This window comes from Chiloscyllium plagiosum, unplaced genomic scaffold, assembly GCF_037043375.1.
Source record: "Chiloscyllium plagiosum isolate Xiang-an unplaced genomic scaffold, Cpla_swu_hap1 HiC_scaffold_16, whole genome shotgun sequence".
In the NCBI taxonomy this organism is placed as follows: Eukaryota; Metazoa; Chordata; class Chondrichthyes; order Orectolobiformes; family Hemiscylliidae; genus Chiloscyllium; species Chiloscyllium plagiosum.
The window spans coordinates 42,887,506-42,912,454 of NW_028270154.1; the positions used below are offsets into that span (position 1 = coordinate 42,887,506).

At 39.0% G+C, this 24,949-nt stretch overlaps 1 protein-coding gene across 1 annotated transcript in view; it reads right to left on the bottom strand.

Moving 5' to 3' along the window:
- Positions 1–2,046: 2,046 nt before the first annotated feature.
- Positions 2,047–24,949, bottom strand: part of LOC122556643 (glutamine--fructose-6-phosphate aminotransferase [isomerizing] 2-like) — a 76,020-nt gene continuing 53,117 nt past the window's right edge. The window contains exons 13-19 of the mRNA XM_043703609.2: positions 21,235–21,355; positions 20,848–21,005; positions 15,757–15,871; positions 10,516–10,643; positions 5,686–5,853; positions 4,746–4,907; positions 2,047–2,664 (exon numbers count right to left, since the gene is read on the bottom strand). Coding sequence (XP_043559544.2) covers positions 2,620–2,664; positions 4,746–4,907; positions 5,686–5,853; positions 10,516–10,643; positions 15,757–15,871; positions 20,848–21,005; positions 21,235–21,355 — 897 coding nt within the window. The 3' untranslated portion in view covers positions 2,047–2,619. The remainder of the gene's footprint in view (positions 2,665–4,745; positions 4,908–5,685; positions 5,854–10,515; positions 10,644–15,756; positions 15,872–20,847; positions 21,006–21,234; positions 21,356–24,949) is intronic.

Sequence of the window (24,949 nt, forward strand, 5' to 3'; positions counted from 1 at the left end):
TTTCCATACATTTCGCAATTGAAAAATTCAAAAAATAAAATCACCTTAGCCCAATTTAGAAGCTGAATCTAAAATATCATTAACGCAAACACAATCTTGCACCTTCATGCATCTTGTTTAGATCATGATATGGAGATGGGTTGCCTGCATATTTGTTCCTCAAGTTAGGAATTCTGACTTCATGAGCATCAGCTAATAATTGTTAGCTCCTTTTCTGATTTATTTAAGATACATGCAAGAAGTCGAGAACACAAACCAAAGCTGACATGCCAGAAGACTGAAGGAGCACTGCAGAGCACTTGTAGATGAGCTGTTAAGCTAATTTTCCTGCTAGGTAGTTGTAAAGATCGCAATGTACTTTTTCAAAAAGAGCAGTGGAGTTATTCCCTGGTTAATATTTATCTCTGAATTAATATCACAAATATGAAAATATCAGGTCATTGTCAAATCACTGTTTGTAGGAGATTGCTGTGTGCAAACTAGTCATTGTACTTCTTCTAATGAATAAGACTTAACTACAAAAAGTACTTTCATATGCTGTAAACCATCTGGTGATGGGGCAGAGCACTGTACGAACACAAGATTTTCTTATCACATTAGCCAATTCCAGCTGTGTGACATCTGGATACTGTCCATCCACAGTCTTTTGCATGATAGGGAAGCAGCATGTGAACTCTGCAACTGACAGAACAAATACAGAGAGCAGTGCAACATCTGCGAATTGAATGTTGCAAGATAATTTCTCTCCTGTAACCTCTTGTAGTTTTCCTAACCGATTAGCATTACTCAGCTGCTAAGATATGGTTTGTTTCTAGTGAATCCATAGCCTTTTCAATGTTCCAATATGCTTGTTACAGTCTATTAATAACATTAGTTGTTTAAAGAAATCTTAGAAAAAGTTGTGGGCACTGAGAGCAAGGAAATGTTTTCCTTTAAAGACAACAGAAGTCTGACAAGCAAGATAGCTTCCTTTTGATTCAGTAATAAATTGGAATGAAGTTCTTAAATGAGACTGCAGCTGATAAAAATGCATAAATGGTGCTAAATCAGGTAAGATAGTCATATGGTAAAACCTTGCAAACATTCAAAATAAACAGTATTGTGAGGTCACTTGCATTTTCCCATGCAGATTAGCAAATAAATTCTATCCAAGATTTGGAATTTCAGAGTGGTAAAAGGTTAAAAGCAGTACTTCAGGGAAATAAAGTAAAAAAACTAATGGAAAGCTGTTTTTTTACACAAGAGCTAGAACAAATAAAGACGTCAAGATGTGATAGTAACTCTATTTAAAACATCGTTTAGGATGAGAGTCAGAGTACTCTGCATGTTTTTAGATTCCAAGCTATGGAATAACATTAAGGAAATAGAGAAGGAACAACTCAGTTTTGTTTAGGTTTCTGGAGATATGAGGAAATGGACTTATGAAGCAGAGCATGGAAACACTGAGATAATTTCCACTAAAAGGGGAGATTATGGAATGATTTGATATAAATATTTAAATTATTAAGAGGTAGGACAGAGCAGATGGAAGCAGGTGATCCTCAAATATGGAACAAGGTGACGTAGATATGAGATGAAACACAAGAGACTTAGGACAGTGAGCAAGATGAACTTTCTTACAGTGTTGAGGTTAAGCAATACATTCTCACACAAACTATATCAATCAACTTTTAAGAATAGATTTGTGTGAAGAATGATGAAAGGGAACAGTGCAAACATACAGGATTAGCACTGCTGTTCCTATGGAGAATATAAAATAGACTGGATGAGCCAAATGGCCTGAGATATGTATTAATTCTTATGTAATTTTCTTAAGCAATAGTTAATTTACTTATTGTTAGGTGCAAGAAGTATACATTTTAATGGTAAAATGACACAACCAGTAATTATTTACTCTGACACGAAGAGATCTCATTACCAAACACAACACCAATAATTCATGTATGCGGTACATAGCTTTTTATTAATACTAGGTTTATATTAATAACTGATTTGTTTTGCATACTTAATTAGTAATGTATGATCTCAGTAAACACAATTGCAAAATGAGCTATAAAGCAATTTTATTCTTGTCACTTAATTTCATTTACAAACTTGGAATAAATCTCAACACAAAATATATGGAAATATATTACAATTAAAGTCAGCAAGATCACCGTAGATACCCTTAACAAACAAGAAGATTAAAGTTATTATTTAACTTATAGATAATCTAAAATCCAGAAAAATACATAAAAACGACCATAAGAACTTCTACAGCTTTTCCTGTAGTTATGAATATTGCATTGTTGTATGGATTCATTCTATGCAGCTCATGTAAACATCAGTCCTTTTCCAAGTTTTAACTCAAACCAGCTACAAAAATATTTAGTTTCTCCACTGACAGAATATTAAGGATAAGGTACATAAAAATGTACTAATTCTACATAGAACATTATATTGATTTGAACTCAAGTCTGCCATCTGTACACAATCTGCATCACTACACATGTCTTAGCTAGATAACTTCATTTAGTTATATATAGCTTTCACATTTCATCAGAAGAAAACAAAAACTAGAGGGGAACACAAAAGTTTGGACAGAACATCAATTTTCAAATGCTTGCAATAATTTGGTCTTCATTCTACGGTGACAGATTTGGCCAGGTTTCGAGGACAGTCAACCTAAAGTACAAAATTCAATTTTATTAATAGGCACTTACAGTAAAAACATAACTTTCTGCATGAACAGAATGACTGATAGCAATCAGATTGATGCTTAAAGCCAGGAATCTTTCTGATCTAGACCATTCAGCTTCTCTAAGCCATTGAACTAAGACCTAAGGTGGCTACTATTAGAGAAACAGCAGAAGATTACAGGTAGTTTAAACAAATAAGTTTCTGCTCATTTGTGCACATAATACCAATCTAGGATAACTGACAGGGCTTCAGCTAACAAAATTTCAGCAATATTACTGTAAACATATGATAGATGATCTGAATGGATTGTGGTAAAATTACAAAATTAAGAGGAAAAGACAGATAGAAAGAGAGAGAGAAAATAACAGATTTAATAAGGACATCATGTTTTTTATTTTCTAATTTTAAAAAAAAATTCACTAATGCGACGTAGGTATCGCTGCCCATTTCCCTCAAGAAAGTGTTGGTGAGTTGCCTTCTGAACCATTACATTCCAGTAGCTGTACTTAGACTGACAATGCCATTAGGGAGGGAGTTCCAGGATTTTGACCCAGTAACATGAAGAAACAGCCCAAATCCGGATGGTGGGTGGCTTGGAGTGAATTTTGCAAGTTAGTGGTATTCCCATGTATCTGCTGCCCTTGTCCTTTAATAGGGAAGTGGCTGTGGGTTTGAAAGGTACTGTCTAAGGAGCTTTGATGAATTTCTGTAGTGCATCTTATATATGGTACACATGCTGCTACTGAGCATGAGTGATGAAGAGAGTGGATGTTTGTGGATGTGGTGTTACTCAAGCAGGCTGCATTGTCCTGGATAGTGTTAAGCTTCTTGATTGTTGGTGGAGCATTCATCCTAGCAAGCAGGCAGTAGTCCATCACACTTCTGACTTGTGCCTTGTAAATGGTGGTTAGGCTTTGGGGTATGAGGAGGTGAGTTACTCACTTGAAGGATTCATAGCCTCTGACCTGCTCTTGGAAGCACTGTATTCACGTAGCTAGTTCAATTAGTCTAGTCATCTAGTCAATGCTAGCTCCAGGATTTGATATTGGGGGAATTGAGTGATGGTGATGTCATTGAAGGTGAAGGGGTAGTGGTTCGATTCTCTCTAACTGGAGGTGGGCATTGCCTGGCAATTGGGTGGCACAAATATTACTTGCCACTTAACAGTTCAAGCCTGGATACTGCTCAGGTCTTGCTGCATTTTGACATGGTCTGCTTCAGTATCTGAGGAGTTGCAAATGGTGCCCAACACTGTGCAGTCATCAGTAAACATGCCCACTTCTGATCATAGGACGGAAAGAAGGCTATTAATGAAGATGAAGCCTAGGACACTACTCTGACGAGCTCCTGTAGAAATATTCTGGAGCTGAGTCAACTGACTCCAACAACCACAACCATCTTCCTTTGAACCAGGTATGAATCTAACAAGTGATTTTTTTTTTACCCCTGATCCCCATTGACTCCAGTTTTGCAAAGGCTCCTTGATACCACACCAGTCAAATGTGGCTGTGATGTCAAGAATCTCACCTTACCTGTGGAATCCAGCTCTTTTGTCCAGACTTGAACCAATTTCATCATGAGATCAGGAACAGGTTATTGCTGAGAAGATGCTGCTTCTTGTATTATATTTGATCACACTCAATGTATAAAGAGAATTTGCTTTTGCTATGATCTCACAGCATTTCACATGAACCTTTAGTGTCTCAGTGTCTGAGACAGCTGCTCAATAGGTTAATTCAAGATGTAGCATGATATACACACACTTTACATTATCCCTAAACAAATGTACAATGGCTACAAGGCTATCTTTATCCTTTATTTGAGTAAGGTTGAAGAATTCAGCCAAATTCATAACTAATGCTCTTCTGTTCCAGTAACCATGTAGAGTTGCAAACACACCTTTGTCAAATTTTAAACAACAATCCACAGACTTATTATTACTTCAGGTTATTTAAGTTGCAAGTTTGTATCAGAACATGTTTTTACATTAAGAATTTATGGATATTTGACTTCACTGATTAGCAGTTGTGTTATATAGTCAGCATATCTTAAGATATACAACTTACATCATATCCTCGAAGAACAGCCAAATGGAAAGAAAGGAGTTGAAGAGGAATGACATTCAAGATACCCTGCAAACAGTCAACTGATTGTGGGATTTCTATTGTTTGGTATGCAAATTTCCTCATTTCCTCATCATTCTTTGCACAGAGTATTATTGGGCGACCCTGAAAAAGAAATTAGAATAATTAAACAAATTAGTTTGTGACACAGGTGAAATTACAAATTAAATATCGTGGATGAAGGTCCAAGGCAGTGATGATTTGGAAAAAGAATCTTTTAAATTTATAAAAAAACTCCTGAACATGTGCATTAACAATGCATTTCTCTGTTCATTCCTCCACTTTCCAACAAAAAATTTTCTTGTACTTTTGTTTCAGGCAGCAGTTTTGAGCAGTACAATTCATTTTCATTTCTTAGTTGTGGAAAATTTTAATGCACAGGCAGAATCTATAGCATCCAAAATCTAATTGCTGTTTTTGAGTTAATAGTTTCGTGAAAGGTCACCTTCATCAAAATATTTTGAAAAACACTATTTACTATAAGGCATAATACACTAATTTCTCTTGTTGCCACACCTAACTTAGGTGCATGATGGAACAAATCACATATGGCATTCTCTTAATACTTAACCCAGCTCTCATTTTACAGAAATACAAAAGCACTTTTTGTGGCCTTTCTCGAAATGTTACATGCAGATATCTCAATAACTCCAAAAGTAGCCATTTACCATGTATTCAAAGTTAATTATGGGCTCAAATTTTCACAACAAAAAAAAACGCTAGATTTAATCAATGATCAAAAAGTAACATTTTCTTATAGTTTCATGTAATATTATATTCTGTCAATTGAACAGAATGACACATAAAGAATTAAAATTAGTTCTGTGACCTCAAATGTAATACTAAGACAGGATATTGCAAAACATAGCAATTATTGTTGTACCTGACGTGCAACAACTTGTTGAACAGCATTCTGACACTTGATATAACATGGATCCCTCATGGCAATCATTATAATAGGCATCCTTTCATCAATTAAGGCCAAAGGACCATGCTTTAACTCTCCAGCCAGAATCCCCTCAGAATGCATGTATGTTATTTCTTTGATTTTCTGTCAAAAAAGCAAAATTCATCACTATTTAAACTTACAACTGTCGGCAGTGTTCCAACTGTTGTGCCTAACTTTAAAAACTAGAAAATGTCAGGATGGGAAATAACTTATTCATAAGGTCAGTTGCTGTTATACAAGTATTTTAGTAGCAAATGTCACCATATATTTTAAAGCTAAGCAAATATCTAAGTTTGCAGATGGTATGAACTTTAGTGGCGTAGTGATGTAGACGTGATCAATACATTATGTAACATAAACAGATCAAGCGAATGAATGAAGCCATGTCAGGTTGAGTTCAAGATGGGGAAATACAAAGTTATTCTTTTCACATTCAGGAAAGACAAATCAGAATATTTTCTTAATGGTGAGACACTTGGAGCAATGGAACAGCAAAAGGATTTATGTATGTTTCCACAAATCAGTTTAATGCATGCAAATAGGTACAAAAGAAATCAAAAAAGATAATGGAATGCTTCCCTGTTTCTGAAGGAATTTGGCATGCCAAAGTTGCAGAGTCTTAGATCCCATATAGAATGCTGTGAGAGATTTTTGGGCCTCTTAACCTCAAGAAGTACTTAATTCCTTGAAGGAGTTACAATACAAAATTTCCAGGATGATACCAGGACTTTAGCAATTAAAGTTGGTGGCCAGATATGATGGGTGTGCTGTAGAAATGGCAAGCAGGTACTAGATCTATTTTAGCACTGACAATTTTTACAAGAGGCTAAGTTAGGAGCAACATTACCATGACAATTGTGGAAGTAGACACTTCTGAAGTTCTGCAATTTAAATGTAAGACAGCAGGTTTTGTGGGTAATGCACACTACACCAACTGAGAGTCGTAAAGAAGTGGACCACGGTTTGGAACCAGGAACTGTAAGGAAGGTGAACATAAAAGTTGTCTACTTCACATTATTATGAAATGTTGCAGCGTAGGTCATGCTATTTTTACTACAGGTGAGTGATGATGGTGCTTTAGTTGAAAATTGATGTCCTTTTAAAATTGGGGTTGCCAACAACTGACAAACTGCTAAGGGAAAAATAGCATTGTGTAAGTGGGAACATTTTCAGATGCATTAGAGTAAATCATTGAGGAACAAACCTGCATTGTACATGTTTAAAAAGTTGGCCCAGTTTGTAATTGAAATCTGATTATGTAAAAACTCTCATTGTATTAATTTTGTTTGGAAATTCAGCCGAGCCACCTGTTTGCCTGTTTAAATGACATCTTCAAAGATGCTAATGGATTCTGCTCAGGAGGGATAGTCATATTCAGCTGAGGAAGGGAAAGTGAGCTTGTTTATGTTTGCCAACATTATGACCTACTGATAATTGGGTTTTTTTAAAACTCTATCCAAGAAATGCTGTTTATTTTTACAGGTTCATGAGCCTTTCAAATGCTTTCAGATTTAATAAAGCAGACACTATAATACTGGATATGGGTGAATTAAGTGAGGTGGGGGTGGTGGTGGAGGTCTCCTTGCTTTCAACCTGCTGACCTCAGGTCTGCTGGTCACTTTTGCTGTGATAATTCTATGAACAGCTGTCCTATATAGGAAGTCTGATTACAACGTCAATAAATCTCCTGACACCTGATTCCTAACTCAAACATTAAACCTTTGGCCTCAGGCCTCAATGTATTTACAATAACTAAAGAATGTGATTGGGTAGGGGAGAGGCGATGGCCTAGTGGTATTATCACTGGACTGTTAACAATCCAGTGGGTTGTTCTGGTTTGAATCCCATCAAAATCTGGAATTAAGAATCTAATAATGACCATTAATCCATTGTCAATTGTAGGATAAATGTATCTGGTTCACTAATGTCCTTTAGGGAAGGAAACAACCGTCCTTACCTGGTCTGGCCTACATGTGACGCCAGACCCACAGCAAAGTGATTGACTCTCAATTGCCCATGGGAGGGGCAATAAATGCTGCCTGGCCAGCAATGTTCTCATTCCATGAATGAATAAAGGGGAATAAAACAGATAAATCAGCCACTGTTGGGAAAATTGAAGTCAAAGAAACATCCTCTAAAAATTAAAGGTAAATCAGGAAACATTTTCTCTCATAAGGCTTAGCAAATGTGGACCTCTCTCTTCCACAAGACCTTGGATATTATAGTAATACAAATCTTCAAGGACAAGATCAATTTCCTTACAGTTCAAGGCTTTAAGTGGCACAGAGCAATGATATATTAATGCAGCTGAGGTACACATTAGCCATAATCTACTGACAAATAGGATTGCAGGGAAACTCTTATATATGTATGTTTATGGAAAATATGTAATACACATAAGAATACAATTGGCAAAGGGAAGCTAAAAGTTTATTTTTATAATATCAGGGATAAAAGAATGGCATTATTTGTATCCATAGAGGGAGACTGAATAAAAACAAACCCCAACAAGCCACCCATCTTGCAGGATTATGAGGATAAAATGCCCAAGAGATAAAACTAAGAAAGTACTGAGTAGACTGATTGTAAACTACACCGTGGTAGGAACATTGAAATCAAAATCCTCTAAAAATTAAAGATAAATCAGGAACTATTTTCATTCATAAAGATTAGTGCAAATATCAACCTTTCTTTCCTGGTAGAGGAATAGCATTTTCTAACATTGAGAGATTGGAACAGAGACAATAAAAAGATCTGTAATAGGGACAAGTAACAACTTGCCATTCGCTAGCAGTTGTTACAGTTAGCAAGTTTATAGCAAGAAAGGCATCTTTATATTAGATTGCTAAATATTACTGTAAATAAAGCATGCTATTACTCAATGGGTGGGTCAACAATAATCAAAAAAAAAGTAAAAACAATTTCACGAGGGAATCACTGTGATCCTGATTCAATGAAGCAAAACTAGCATTTTAGAATTTAGCAATTAGACAAAAAGAGGGTTCCAATTATCACTGAATCATTCTATGTTGCGATGTGAAAATGACTAGGGGAAACATATATCACTGTTAAAGACTTTAGGAAGCATTTTCTACAGTGGAAATCCAATCAGACTTTTAAAAAATCATTTTGCAGAACTGGATGTAGGGGAGAAACGAGGAGAAATGAGCAAAGTGGAGTCCTTAGTGTCTGAATGATATAGTGTTAAATAGTCAAAAAGGTCAAACAGAACTATCTTAAGCTGCCTGATGAAATAAAGCTGTCTTGGAAGCCACACAGAAAATAAATGGCAACTTAAAAGAAGTAACAGAAGAGTGAAAAAGAACAACCATCATGGTTTACAGGTACATGGTGAATGAGCACCAAATGAAATAAATTATACAGGAACCAATAATTTTAAAATATTACTTTACTCTTACCTGCCATCATTTAGGAGAATCTAAAGTAATGGTGGAATATGCCCATCATTTACAATCTGAATAACCAATAATTTAATCTAAATAATCTATTCTAATCTAATCTAAAAGAGAGAATCATAGAGAAATATGGAATAAAATGGGGACAGAGTCTTGGATACAAAATTGTTAAAAGAAAAGTGGGTGGCACAGTGGTTAGCACTGCTGCCTCACAGCACTAGGAATCCAGGTTCGATTCCCACCTTGGGTGACTGCCTGTGTGGAGTTTGTACATTCTCCCTGTGTCTGTGTGGGCTTCCTCCCACAATCCAAAGATGTGCAGGTTAGGTGAATTGGCCATACTAAATTGCCCTTAGTGTTAGGTACATTAGTCAGGAGTAAATGTAGGGGAATGAGTCTGTACGGGTTACTCTTTGGAGGGTCAGTTGGACTTGTTGGGCCAAAGGGCCTGTTTCATTCTGTAGGGAATCTAATCATAATATTAAGTTCCAAAGAGGAGTCATATTGGACTGGAAACTTTACTTCTGTTCTTTTTTCACATATGCTGACAGTCAAGCTGAGTTTTCTCCCATTTTCCGTTTTTGTTTCAAATCTACAGCATTTGTTTTTTTTAACCAAGAGTCTACCACATCAGCTGTGCCATCATTGTAATCTATTTGCATTACAAATCCCTTAGATATAGAAGCATGGTGCTTGTGTTACAGGATTAATGATCCAGAGGTATAGATTATTAATCTGGAGATCAGAGTTTAAATCCCATCAGAGAAGTGAGGAATTTAATTCAATTGAGAATTTATTTAATTTAATAAAACCTTAAAAAACTTGGAATAAAATGCTAGAATGAGTAACAGTACCCACAAAACTATCAGAATGCTGAGAAGGTGCATTTGGTTCAATTATGTCCTTCAATGAAGGAAAGCTACTGTCCTTACTCAGATTAGCCACACAAGACTCCAGAACAGTGGCAATGTGGTTGCCTCTTCCCTCTGAAATTGCCTAAAAGCCACACAGTTCTACTTGCAAAAATAGCTGACTATTATCTTCGCCAGGGCAAAAATGGATGGGCAATAAAACAGGGCCTTAGCAGTAACGATCACATCCCAGGAGTGCATTAAAATTAAAATTCTTCAAAAGCAATAAGTAATTCTCTTGAAATAATTCAACATTGGACTCAAGGCCTAAACAGTCAACATTATGAGAATTACCTTTTTCTGAAAAAAGAACTCAGTTAATTTAAGAACAGAATGAAAGAGCGTAACAAAGAACATACACATTTGAATAACCTGGAGAACATTGTAAACAATCATGAATGGAAATTAAGAATGGCTTTTGTGAAGGGTCTACTTACTAAAGCTCCTTCCAGGCAAGTAGCATAATGATATCCACGACCCATGACTAAGAGTGATTTGTGTTGGAACAACTCTTGGGCAAGCAGCTGAATGTTGTTATCCAACGCCAACACTTCTTTAATCAGGTCTAAGAGAAGTTATGCGAAAATAATAATGGTGAATTAATCATAGAAATGAAGGTAGTTACTTAGTTAATTGTAATGGCAACATATATATGCAGTTGTTCACAAGCATTTGTCTTCTAAATAGTATTTATAACAGCCATGATAACATGAAAACACTTAATATGAAAAATATTAAGTGTAATGCAGAAATAGAGCTCATTTTGGCCCCTGTCAGTGTCAGATCGCTCCCAGACTAATTTAAAACTGGTCCCAATGTTCTGCTCTCCCTCGATAACTCTGTAACCTTTGTTGTTTCAAACATTTGCACCCCCTGAGGCAAAGCCATCCATGCTTCAGCAATCTTCAGTAAAAAGAAATTCCTCCAAATGGCTCTCCTCACATGTGGCAGTTTTAAATTGTGGATTCCTCTTTATTGAGTTCTCAAACACAGAAAATAACCTTTGTCGATTATTCTTTCAAAATTTGTGTTAATGTTTTTTAAAATTGCCTTCAAGTGCAATTTTACATGTCTCTTCTGTTGTGGTAATAGCCCAAAGTATTAAAATCATTCCCGGAATTGCCTCTCTTCACAGTGAAAGACAAAAAGGTTCCCAAAATCTGAGAAGGCCTGAGACAAAGGGAGGGAAGGATTTAAAACAATGCCTGTCACGGAAGAAAAAATGCTCAATAAACAAATGGAACTAAAAGCTGTCATGTTTCCTGGACCTGACGGCCTGCATCCTGGGGTCTGAAAAGAGATAGCCACAGAGATAGTAGATCTGTCAGTTGTATCTTACAAATTTCACTGGATTCTGTAAAGTTCCAGTGGATGGAAAACCTCAATTGTCAAGAAAGGAGGAAGACAGTATTTCCTGTATTTAGCCTTTAATTAACATTTTAATTCCAGCATTTTCCCAATGACACTGATAGTGAAATAACAGCAAGGCATTTAAAAAATAATTATACAATACAGCAAAGTCAACATGGTTTTATAAAAGAGAAATCATATTTGACAACTTTGTCAGATTTCTATGAGGATATAAGAAGCAGAGTGGACAATGGAAAATCAGGAGATAAAGTTGGTTGAATCTTATAGGGTTCTGAATGGCATGGGCTATGGTGAGATGGGTGGCAGAACTGGGTGAAAATGATATGAGGTCCATCTTGACACTAAGAGCATATTGATCCATATTTTATGCTTTTCATAAGTAGTGTGGTGAGATTCTCACCAAGTCGTGGTGAGATACTAACTGACAATTATTATCACTTGTTAACACCTTCTTAACAGCACAATTCACCTTTTTACTATTAAAAATCCCATCTTGCCAAACAAAAAAAAACAAAAAAAACTTGCTCCATATTGGAAATCATGTCCCAACATCTCCTGACATGGCACACAGTCACTGGCCACGTACCATGGGAACCTGGTCACACTCATCTCATGTCCACAGACATTGACATCTGACGTGTGCCTGCCTTTAGAACTCCCATGACATATCTGATTCACTTACAAATTACTTCTACATGTTAATGCTGTATTACAAACTGTAACAGTAACTATTATTGCAATGCTGCTGCAAGGACACTGTGCACTGAGGGACACGCCCCCAGCTCATGGACTGAATCAGACCGCATGCTTACTGTCATAGTGCTCACTCATGCTGACCTGAAAAAGCCATGATGAGTTTCTCCAGTCCATTTTGTGGATGATACACACTGCTGTCTCTGTGTGTAAGTATTGAAGGGAGGGACGTTTCAAGGTGATGGATGGAATGCCAATCAAGTGGGTTGCTTTGATCTGCATGGTGTCAAGCTTTTTGAAAGAAATGGGAGGTAATCTTCCTGAAACTTCAAACCTTCTGAGGGGGCATGTCAGGATATATACTGAGAATATGCTTCCTCTCACGGGAGAATCAAGATCTAAGGTAGACAGTTTCAAAATGATCGGTCTCCCACTTAAGAAAAAGATGAGGAACAGTTTATTTCTACAGAGATTTGCCAATCTTTGGAACTCACTTCTCCAGAAAGCAGTGGAGATTGGATCATTGAATACATTCAGGCTGAGTTAAATTTTTGATTGACAAGGGAATTCAAAATTATGGGAGGGCAGGCAGGAAAATTATGTTAAAATCAGCCATGATCTTGTTGAGTGGTGGAGCAAGCTAGTGGGGCTAAAAGGCCTTGATAATTGCTCTATTTCTGTTGTTTCATACTTGGAGAAGGAAGGTAATGCTTTTGCGGTTAGTGGAATGGTGGGGTGAGAGCTGGAAGGAAGAAGAATACCTCTACAATGTATTCACCAAAAACATATACCCCCGCAATTTCATCAACAGATGCCTAAGGGAAAGACAACGGAATGAGGAAAAGCCACAACCCAAAGGACTAGCCACGTAACCATACATCAAGAACATTTCTGAACTGACAGCCAGACTACTGCGACCACTAGGACTCATAACAGCACACAAACCAACAGCCACTCTCAGACAACCACTCACCAGGACGAAGGATCCGATACCTAGCCTGAGCAAAACCAATGTAGTGTACAAAATCCCATGCAAGGACTGCACAAAATACTACATAGGACAAACAGGAAGACAGCTAACGATCCGTATCCATGAACACCAACTAGCCACGAAATGACACGACCAGATATCCTTAGTAGCCATACACGCGGATGACAAGCAACATGAATTCGACTGGGACAACACTACTATTATAGGACAAGCCAAACAGAGAACAGCCAGGGAATTCCTAGAGGCATGGCACTCATCCACTGATTCTATCAACAAACACATCGACCTGGACCCAATACACCGGCACTGCAGCGGACAGCTGGAACTGACAACCAGAAGCGGCAGAGACGAACCTCTATAAATGCCTGAGGAAACATCACAGAAGCACTTCACAGGAGGCTCCCAAGCACTGAGGATGTCACCTAGACAGGGAACGAAATGTCTGCAACACAAATTCCCAGCTCGGCGAACAGAACCACAACATCGAGCACCCGAGCTACAAATCTTCTCACAAATTTTGAATGATAGATTTTAAATTGGGGTATTAACATTTATCATTTTAAAATAAGTATGGGTTCTCAAGAAATTAAATTTAGTGATTAGGAAGATGAACAATTTTCAATAGTACAGTTTTTTTATTTTCAAATGTGTTTTGACCATGAAGGAAGGAATGCATTGGTAACCAAGCACCACTACTCCCTGAGTTACAGCATTAGTTGCGATTCAATCACCAAAATGGCCAAATGTCTCCTTATAGTCACTGTTCTTCAGAACAGAAGAGACTTTCATAGAATATTTTTCATGAACTTTAAAATAATCCATTTACTATAAAACAAAACTCATTTTTAAAAACTACAGGCAAAACTAGTCAAATGAAGTCCTGCAAGGGTCTGTGTAGGGATCAAAACTATTCATGTTATACATTAATGATCTGAATGAAGGAACTGAGGGCATTGTTCACTCCATTTGCAGATGATCCAAAAACAGGCAGAGGAACATATTGATTCAAAGAAGTTGGGAGGCTGCAGAAGGTCCTGGGATAGGCCAGGAGAATGGGCAAATACGTGCAAGATAAAATACAATATGGGAAGGTGTCAGGATATACTCTTTGGTCAAAATGGGGAAATACTTTGGAAATCTAAAGCTCAAAGGGATTAAGGAGACCTAGTTCAGGATTCTCTTAAGGTTAACATGACAGTTAGTTGGCAGTTAGAAAAGCAAATGCAATAATAGCTTTTATTTCAAGAAGGCTAGAATACAAGAGCAGAGGTGTATTGCTGAGATTGTATAAGGCTCTGGTCAGACCGCATTTAGAATTTTGTGGGTAATTTTGGGCCCCCTATCTAAGGAAGGATGTGCTAGAGTTGAAGGGGATCCAGAGGAGGTTTACAAGAATGATCCCAGGGATGAAGGACTTGTCACATGAGGAGCAGTTGAGAATGCTGAGTCTGTACTCATTGGAGATTAGAAGGATGGTAGTGACCTTGATTAAAACTTACTGGATACTGAGAAGTTTGGATAAGGTGGACATGGAGAAGAAATTTCCACTGGTCGGAGAAATTAGGACCTGACAGCATAGCCTCAAATGAAAGGAAGACCCTTTAGAATGGAGACGAGGAGGAATCTTGTGAGCTAGAGATTAGATTCGATTAGTTAGTGTGGAAACAGGCCCTTCGGCCCAACAAGTCCACACCGCTCCACCGAGGTGCAACCCACCCATACCCTTACATTTACCCCTTACCTAACACTACGGGCAATCTAGCATGACCAATTCACCTGACCTGCACATCTTTGGACTGTGGGAGGAAACCGGAGCACCCGGAGGAAACCCACGCAGACACGGGGAGAACGTGCAAACTCCACACAGTCAGTCGCCTGAGGCGGGAATTGAACCCGGGTCTCTGGCGCTGTGAGGCAGCAGTGCTAACCACTGTGCCACCGTGTCGCCCACGGTGGTGAATCTGTGGAACTGATTGTCACAGAAGGCTGTGGAGGCCAAGGCATTGAATGCATTTAAGACAGAGATAGATAGGTTTGATGAGTAAAGGGATCAAGCCTTTCAGGGAGAAGGCAGGAGAATGGGGTTGAGAAACATATTAACCATGATCAAATGGTGTACCAGACTGAATGGTCTAATGACTAAGCTACAATCAGAATTAAAACATAGCCCCTCGTTGTTCTAAAACGAAAACACTAACATAACACAAAAGACAACCCAACTCTGCAGAGATGATAAGGGGGTATATAAAATCCTAGGTTGCTGAGGAGCCATCAGTGTGAGGTCCCATTGTTTCTTAAGACCAGGCATTTCAGCCATTAATGGCAGTAAACTCCATAACTTATCCCCTTAAAAACTTTTCTTGGATACTTTTTCAAAATGACTTGAGTTTCTGAGTCAGCGGGTGGCTTAGAGACAACATTCAACTGTTGACCTAAATCTTGACTAGTCCAGAAAGTTTCAGGACTGTTTAATATCTTCCACCTTTTCACATGGTCCATAAAGATAGATATTTAGAACCAATAAAAGTATTTTACTTCATTTTAAATATTCCTAATCAAGAAATTAATGTTTATTTCCCTTCTTAAATTCTCAAAGCTTAATTTGATATACAATGAAAATTACTTGGCAGAGTTTGAAGACCATTGATGATCTCCTTTCTTCTTTGCTTCATAGATATTCGATCTTGAGACATCAAGAGACCAAACATAATCAAAGAAACAAATTGGCTAGTGTAGGCCTGTGAAGAAGATAGGATAAAACAGGTGATCAGAAGTTTCAGAATGCTGTAACTACATTTAGGTATCATTCAGATAACTACTTAAGACTATTAAAAAAAGTTTTAAAAATCACAAAGACTTCCTACTGGAAGTGTTCTACTAATTACTAAAATTTTACAGATTACTCATCTTAAATAGATATAGGTATCACTTTATTGAGCCACATATTTTTAGAATCCTATGCATATAACTAGTAAAATACAGACTTTCGTACAAAACAACCAATGGCGGATCTATGAGGTTTTCAACCTTTCACTCAATAGTTATTCCATCAGTGGCTCTTAATATGTTACAAAGATTTTACAGGTTGAAAAAATGAGAAAACTGTTAATAGAAACTTTTTAAATGGAAAAAGAAAGGTCAGTCAGCTTCTTGAATTGCAGAATGGCTACCCCCAAGAAGATGTTTTGATCTCTGGATTTCCTTCTTTCTTTGAAATATTTTATTTCAGACAAAAAGATGCTGAGCTGAATTCACCCTAAATTTAGTTGTGTCCGTTTTGTAAAAGATTTCTCTAATGAGTTTTTTCACACAGCTTTACTCTGCGGTCCTCAGTACCCAAGCACCACGTCTCCATGTCATCACTCTTGCAATATCTTATGCTCTTCAAAAGCTTCTGAAAGGGTTAATGTTGGAGATTGCATTAAGTTTAACCAAATCTGAAAAATGATATGGGCAACAGCTTAGGATCTTGTAAAGTGATGACCTATACCTTTGGAATCTTCATTGTCTTAATAACAATGTTCATTTTATTATTGTAATTTATACCTGATTGCTGTCATAAAACAAACTGCATCTTGTTTAGGAGCCTGTTTTTATTTAGATTCACTTGGTGGCAGCAAATTATCCCACTTGCAAACTGAAAGTCATTGACATTGCAATGTAAATAACATGGTAATGGAAGTTCCAGACGACTGGATGGTGGCTAATGTTATGTCTTTATTTAAGAGAGGCTATAAGGAGTAAGCTGGGAATGAAATACTGGTGAGTCTGACATCAGTGGTGGATATGTTGTTGGGGGGGGATTCTGAAAAATAGGATTTACAGAGGAACTTCGATTATCCGAACAAGATCGCGAGGTCCCAATGCTTGGCTAAACTGTGTTATCTGGCATTCGATTATCTGAACATTCGATTATCCGAACAAAATACCTCCCCCCCCACCCGGGGCGTTTGGATAATCAAGGTTCTTCTGTACATTCATTTGGAGAGGCAAGGACTGATCAGGCATAGTCAGCATGGCTTTGGGAAATCGTGTCTCACAAACTTGACTGAGTTTTTTAAGGATGTAACCAAAAAGATTGATGAAGGCAGAGCAGTTGTCTACATGGACTTCAGTAAAGCTTTTGGTATAGTTCCGCAAGGTAGACTAATTAGTAAAGTTAGATCACATGAGTTTCAGTGAGAGCGTCCCAATTGGATACAAAATTGGCTTGACGGTAGGAGACGCTGGATGGTCGTGGAAGGTTGTTTTTGGACTGGAGGCCTGCGACCAGTGATGTTCCGGAGGGTTTGGTGCTGAGTCCACTGTTGTTTGTTATTTATGTAAATGATTTGGATGAGAATGTAGGGGGCACGGTTAGTAAGTTTGCGGATGACACCAAAATTGGTAGTACAGTGAAGAAGGTTATCTAAGATTATAAAGAGATCCATTGGGCCACTGGGCTGAGGAGTGGCAGATGGAGATTAATTTTACAAAAATGCAAGGTCTTGCATTTTTGTAAAACAATCAAGGGCAAGGCTTACACAGTTAATGGTACGGTCCTGAGTAGTGTTGTTGAACAGAGAGACCTAGTGGTTCAGATATGTAGCTCTTTGAAAGTTGCTTCACAGGGAGTTAGAGTGGTTAAGGAGGCATTTAGCATGCTTGCCTTCATTACTCAGACCATTGAGTTGGGACGTCACATTGAGGTTGTACAGCATGTTGGCAAGTAAATTTTTGGAGTATTGTGTATTATTCTGGTCGCCGTGCTATGAGGATATTACTAAATTGGAGAGGATTCAGAAGAGATTTACCAGGATGTTGCTGAGACAGGAGGGTTTGAATTATAGGGAGAGGCTGGATAGACTGGGCCTTCTTTCACTGGAGAATGGGAGATTGGGAGGTGATTATAAGTGGTTTATAAAATCATGAGGGGCATAGATAAGGTGAAGAGTAAAGGCCTTTTCCCTAAAGTAGGAGAGTTCAAAACTAGGAGATATACTTTTAATGTAAGAGGAGAAATATTTAAAAGGGACCTGAGGGCAACTTTCTCACACAGAAGGTGGTTCATATGTGGAATGAACTGCCAGAGGAAGTGGTAGTTGTAGGTACAGTTAAAACATTTAAAAGATATTTGGATAGGTACATGAATGGGGAAAGTTTAGAGAGATATGGGTCAAATGCAGGCAAGTGGGATTGGTTTAGATTGGGAAACTTGATTGGCATGGACTAGTTGGACAAATGGGTATGTTTCCCTGCTGTATGACTCAATGACTCTATAACAACGAGTATTCCAGTGGACCCAAGGTCAGAGATTTCCAGTGTACCTAAGAGCGGTATTGAACACTCACAGCTTTAAAGACTTTTAAGTTACAGGAGTAAGCCATTTGGCCCCTCAAACCTGCTCCACAATTCAATAAGATTATGGCTAATCTGACACTCATGTCCAATTTCCTGCTGTTTCCCAAAACTCCTGATTCCCCTCATGATCAAGAATCTATCGCAACCTTTCAATAGCAGAAGAACTGTACCCCCATAGCTTTCTGTAGCAAAGAGTTCCAAAGACTCAAGTCTCTGAAAGAAAACAGAACCTCCCCAGTTCAGTCTTAAATTGGTGTCTCTTTATTTGAAGATAACCCCTCTGGTCATAGACTCTCCCATGAGAGGAAGCATCCTCTCAGCATTTACCCTGTCAGGGCCTTTAAGAATCCTACACATTTCAATGAGATCCCCTCTCATTTTTCTCAATTGGAATGAGTACAATCCCAGTCGAAAAGCGTGGTGCTGGAAAAGCACAGCTGGTCAGGCAGCATCCGAGAAACAGGAGAATTGATGTTTCGGGCATAAGCCTTTCATCAGGAATGTTGCTGGGGAGCTGACAGATAAATAGGAGGGTGAAAGTAGGGGTGAGGTAGCTGGGAAGGCAATTGATACATGCAGGTGGGGGTTGATGGTGATAGATTGGAGGGGAGGGTAGAGCGGATAGATGAGAAGGAAGTTGGACAGGTAGGACAGTTCAAGAGGGCAGTGGCGTGTTGGAGGGTTGGATCTGTGATGGGGGGGGGAGGAAGATGAAGAAACTGGCGGTTGACATTAATGTCATGTGTTAGACGGTCCCAAGGCAGAAGATGAAGTGTTCTCCCTCCAGGTGTTGGGTGGCTTGGATTAGCCAGTGGATGAGACTCACCTTCCACTCCACTAATATCCAGATACAGTGCATTCTCCTCTGCCATCTCCACCACCTATATAGAGATATATTACCCTCTCCACCCCTACTGGCATTCGCAGAGACATTCCCTCCGTGACTCCCTCGTTAGGTCCACGCCTCTCTCACTAACCCACCCTCCACTCCCAGCACCTTCCCTTAGCGCCGCACGAGTAAAACCTGTGCCCACATCTCCCCCCTCACCTCCATCCAAATCCCCAAAGGATCCTTCCACATCCAGCAGAGATTTTTCTACATATCCAAACATCTCATCTACTGTGTCGGTCACTCTCGATGTGGTCTCCTGTACATTGGGGGTCAGGATGCCAACTCGAGGTACATTTCAAGAAACATCTCTGGGACATACGCACCAAACAACCCCACTACCCTGTGGCTGACCACTTCAACTCCCCTTCCCTCTTCACCAGGGACATGCAAGTCCTGGGCTTCCTCCACCATCTAATCCAAGCCACCTGATGCCTGGAGGAAGAACACCTCATCTTCCACCTTGGGACCCTCCAACCACATGGAATCAATATCGACTTCACCAGTTTCCTCATCTCTCCTCCCTCCCCCTCATCACAGATCTAACCCTCCAACTCGGCACCATCTTCTTGAACTGTCCTACCTGTCCATATTCCTTCCCACCTATCAACTCCACCCTCCCCTCCAAACTATCATCATCACTCCCCATACCTGCATATACCTATCACCTTCACAGCTACCTCATCCTCATCCCCATCCTCCTATTTACTCCTCAGCCTCCTTCCCCCCCTCCCCACATTCCTGGTGAAGGGCTTATGTCAGAAGCGCCGATTCTCCTACTCCTCGGATGCTGCCTACCTGCTGTGCTTTTCCAGTGCCACATTTTTCAACTCTGATCTCCAGCATCTGCAGTCCTCACGTTCTCCATGAGTACAATCCCAACCTGTTCAACCTTTGCTGAGAAGACAATCCACTCAGGCCATCCAAGGAAATCTTCTCTGAACTGCCCCCAATGAAATTATATCTTTTGTTTAATAAGGGAACCAAAACTCTCACAGTACTCTAAATGTGATTGCATGAGTAACTTGTATAGCTACAATAAGACTACTATTCCATAGTCTGTTTCTTCCATGAAAGTTCTGAAGAGTGTACGATGAAAATCTTCAACTTCTTGACTTCTTTTATCAATGTCGAAGTTCTGCATAGCCAAGCAATTTACGCTGAGCGCAGCATTCATCAAACTACTGTAGTTGGAGATCGCATTAACAGAAAATACACTGCTTTTGTTAAGTTTGAGCACTGTTTTAAGTTAGCTCATTTTTAAAAAATCTATGCTTATGACTCTGTCTTTAGAGATTACAGCACCTGGCAAAAAAATATTACATAACTTAAAATTTAGAGCAGCAGTTAAGGAAATTCAGATGTATTTCTGAAAAACATCTTCCTTGGCAAATCTGACTTTATCATACTTCTATAGGCAATTCCAAATTAAAAGTAGACAATACAAGGTTATCTTGCATATTTTTAAAGAAAGAACTCATTAACCTTTGTGCTTGCCACGCCAATTTCAGGTCCAGCATTAAGATGGATTCCACAATTGGTTTCTCGGGAAATAGAGCTTCCAACTGTGTTGGTGATGCCAATAGTCAAAGCACCATGACCCTTACAGTACTGTAGAGCCATGAGAGTATCAGCAGTTTCACCTGTTCATTTGAAATGGATGTAAAATTGTATTATTTTATTATCAGTTCTGTTCACTTCAAATCACTTGAATTGCAGGAATATGATCAATTTATCTTCCAAGTGAATAACTTTGAATTTTTTTTTTCAGAACAGCAGAAATAATAAAGTCCTCACAATTGCATGCAGACTTAAAAGTTATCAAAGAAATTGTAAGACACCAGACTACCCAAAATGTGTTTGAATGCACACCTGACTGGCTAATAAAAAAGCAGACATCATCTCTGAAAATTGGAGTACTTCTGTCCAAGAAATCACTGGCAAGTTCAACCATCACTGGCAATTCAGTCAGTTCTTCCAATACTTGACGTGTCTAAATTAACCAAGAACATTGGATATAATGATCAAGCAAATTGTATGAGTCTACATTGGTTACATGCAAGTTACCCGCTAATTTAATTTTGTAGTATCCAGACAAGATTTTTAAGTGTGCAGCCATTGCATTAACTTAATTGGCCCGTCTTATGCAGGCTATGAACCTTGAGTTGCTGCAAATCACATGGCTGAGGGAACTTTTGGATTTGTAAACAAAAATATAACCATTCACAACTACATCAATACCTGTGTATATTATAAGGCAGTTTTGTTTTTAAGTATTCTAGAATCACTCATGGTTTTTCAAGCATGAGGAATAAACTCCAAATACAATATGGAATGCACAGAACTGAAGTACAGAAGCAGGTCATTCTCTTGAGGGTTGAATTCTGGCTAGAACATTGGGAGGCCTCAAATCTTTCTTTTTAAATTGGATAATGTTGTGAGATCTTTTACATCCATCTATTAGTCAGATGGAGCTTTGGCCTGATGCCTCTCTATGGGATTTTGTGGCTAATAATCGTAAGACATGAATGAAATTACAAATTTTCAATAAAGCTGCCAAAGCTTGACAATTGGCCCTGTGCTTCTCTAATCAGAAATGCAACAATGTCAGCTTATAAGTGGATTTATATGACCTTTTAAGAGCCTACCCAAATCAATGAAATGGTTTTGGGGGAATAAATCTGTAATACATATCACAGGCTTTCTTACGTGGATAGTAGGGACAACCATGGATGCATATACAGGGTGTAAAAGTACCACATTGACTGTGTATTTGACTAAGAGGCAACAAGTACAAACATTGTGATCCACTCTTATTTATCAAGAATGTGATGAAAGAGGTTGTTAACACATCTGCTCTCTGATGCTCAGTTTAGGTTCTTCCAGGGCCACTCAGCTCCTCACTTCATTCCAGCCTTGGTTTAAACCTGGATAGCAGAGCTAAATTCCAGAATTGAGGTGAGGGTGACAGTACTCGACTGTTTCCACAGTACAGCATCAAAGTATCCTAGTACAACTACTGCTAATGAGAATCAAGGGAAAACCTTTTCAATGGTTGGAGTCTGACCTTACAAAAAGAAAGATTGTTTAATGGAAATCAATCAACTCAGTCTTTGAACATTGTTGAAGGAGTTCCTCAACAGCGTGTCCTCAGACTAACCATCAGTTGCTTCATCAATGACCTTTCCTCCATCAGAAGACAGGATGGGGATGATGAAGTTCGTTGATGATTGTATGATGTTCAACGCCATTCACTATGACTCAGATTATAACGCAGTCCATGTGTATGTGTAGTAAGACACAGAAAATAGCCAGGTTTGGTATGATAAGTGGCAAATGACATTTTCGCCACACAAGTGTCAGGCAATAACCAACTCCAACAAGAAGAGCTAACTGTTAACGCTTCAGACTCAATGGCTTTACCTTTGCTGAATTCCCCACTATCAACATCTTCAGCGGGTATCATTTACCATAAACTGAATGAATCAGCCATATAAATACAGTGGGTGCAACAAGTCAGAAGCTGAAAGTTCTGTGGCAAATATCTCACCTCCTGATTCCCTGCAGCCTCTCCAGTTTTTGCAGGACACAAGTCAGGAGTGTGATGGAACATTTTTGGATAAATACAGCTCCAACAACAAGAAAAAGGCTCAACACTATTAAGGACAAAGCAACCTCAGAGTCATAGAGATGTACAGCATGGAAACAGACCCTTCGGTCCAACTCGTCCATGCCGATCAGATATCCCAACCCAATCTAGTCCCACCTGTCAGCACCAATCCCATATCCCTCCAAACCCTTCCTATTCATATACCCATCCAAATGCCCCTTAAATGTTGCAATTGTACCAGCCTCCACCACTTCCTCTGGCAGCTCATTTCAAACATGTACCACCCTCTGTGTGAAAACGTTGTCCCGTAGATCTCTTTTATATCTTTCCCCTCTCACCCTAAACTTCTGCCGTCTAGTTCTGGATGCCCCGACCCCAGGGAAAAGATTTTGCCTATTTATCCTATCCATGCTCCTCATAATTTTGTAAACCTCTATAAGGTCACCCCTCAGCCTCCAAGGCTCCAGGGAAAACAGCCCCAGCCTGTTCAGACTCTCCCTATAGCTCAAATCCTCCAACCCTGGCAACATCCTTGTAAATCTTTTCTGAACCCTTTCAAGTTTCACAACATCCTTCCGATAGGAAAGAGACCAGAATTGCACGCAATATTCCAACAGTGGCCTAACCAATGTCCTGTACAGCTGCAACATGACCTCTCAACTCCTGTACTCAATACTCTGACCAATAAAAGAAAGCATACCAAACGCCTTCTTCACTATCCTATTTACCTGCGACTCCACGTTCAAGGAGCTATGAACCTGCATTCCAAGGTCTCTTTGTTCAGCAAGTGTATAAGTCCTGCTAAGGTTTGCTTTCCCAAAATGCAGCACCTTGCATTTATCTGAATTAAACTCCATCTATCACTTCTCAGCCCATTGGTCCATCTGGTCAAAATCCTGTTGTAATCTGAGGTAATCCTCTTCGCTGTCCACTACACCTCCAATTTTGGTGTCATCTGTAAACTTATTAACGGTAACTCTTATGCTCACATCCAAATCATTTAGGCAAATGACAAAAAGTAGAGGACCCAGCACCGATCCTTGTGGCACTCCACTGGTCACAGGCCTCCAGACTGAAAAACAACCCACCACCACCACCATCAGTCTTCTACCTTTGAGCCAATTCTGTATCCAACTGGCTAGTTCTCCCCATATTCCATGAGATCTAACCTTGCTAATCGGTCTCTCATGGGGAACGTTGTCAAACGCCTTATTGAAGTCCATATAGATCACAGCTACCACTCTGCCCTCATCAATCATCTTTGTTACTTCCTCAAAAAACTCAATCAAGTTTGTGAGACATGATTTCCCACGCACAAAGCCATGTTGACTATCCCTAATCAATCCTTTCCTCTCCAAATACACGTACATCCTGTTCCTCAGGATTCCCTCCAACAACTTACCCACCACCGATGTCAGGCTCACTGGTCTATAGTTCCCTGGCTTGTCCTTCCCACCCTTCTTAAACAGTGGCACCACATTAGTCAACTTCCAGTCTTCCAGCACCTCACCTGTGACTATCGATAATACAAATATCTCAGCAAGAGGCCCAGCAATCACTTCTCTAGCTTCCCACAGAGTTCGAGTGTACACCTGATCATGTCCTGGGGATTTATTCACCTTTAACCGTTTCAAGACATCCAGCACTTCCTCCTCTGTAATATGGACATTTTGCAAGATGTCACCATCTATTTCCCTACAGTCTATATCTTCCATATTTTTTTCCACAGAAAATACTGATGCAAAATACTCATTTAGTATCTCCCCCATTTTCTGTGGCTCCACACAAAGGCTGCCTTGCTGATCTTTGAGGAGCCCTATTCTCTCCCTTTTGTTCTTAATATATTTTTAAAACTTTTTGGATTCTCCTTAATTCTATTTGCCAAAGCTGTCTCATGTCCCCTTTTTGCCCTCCTGATTTCCCTCTTAAGTATACTTCCTTTATACTCTTCTAAGGATTCACTCGATCTATCCTGTC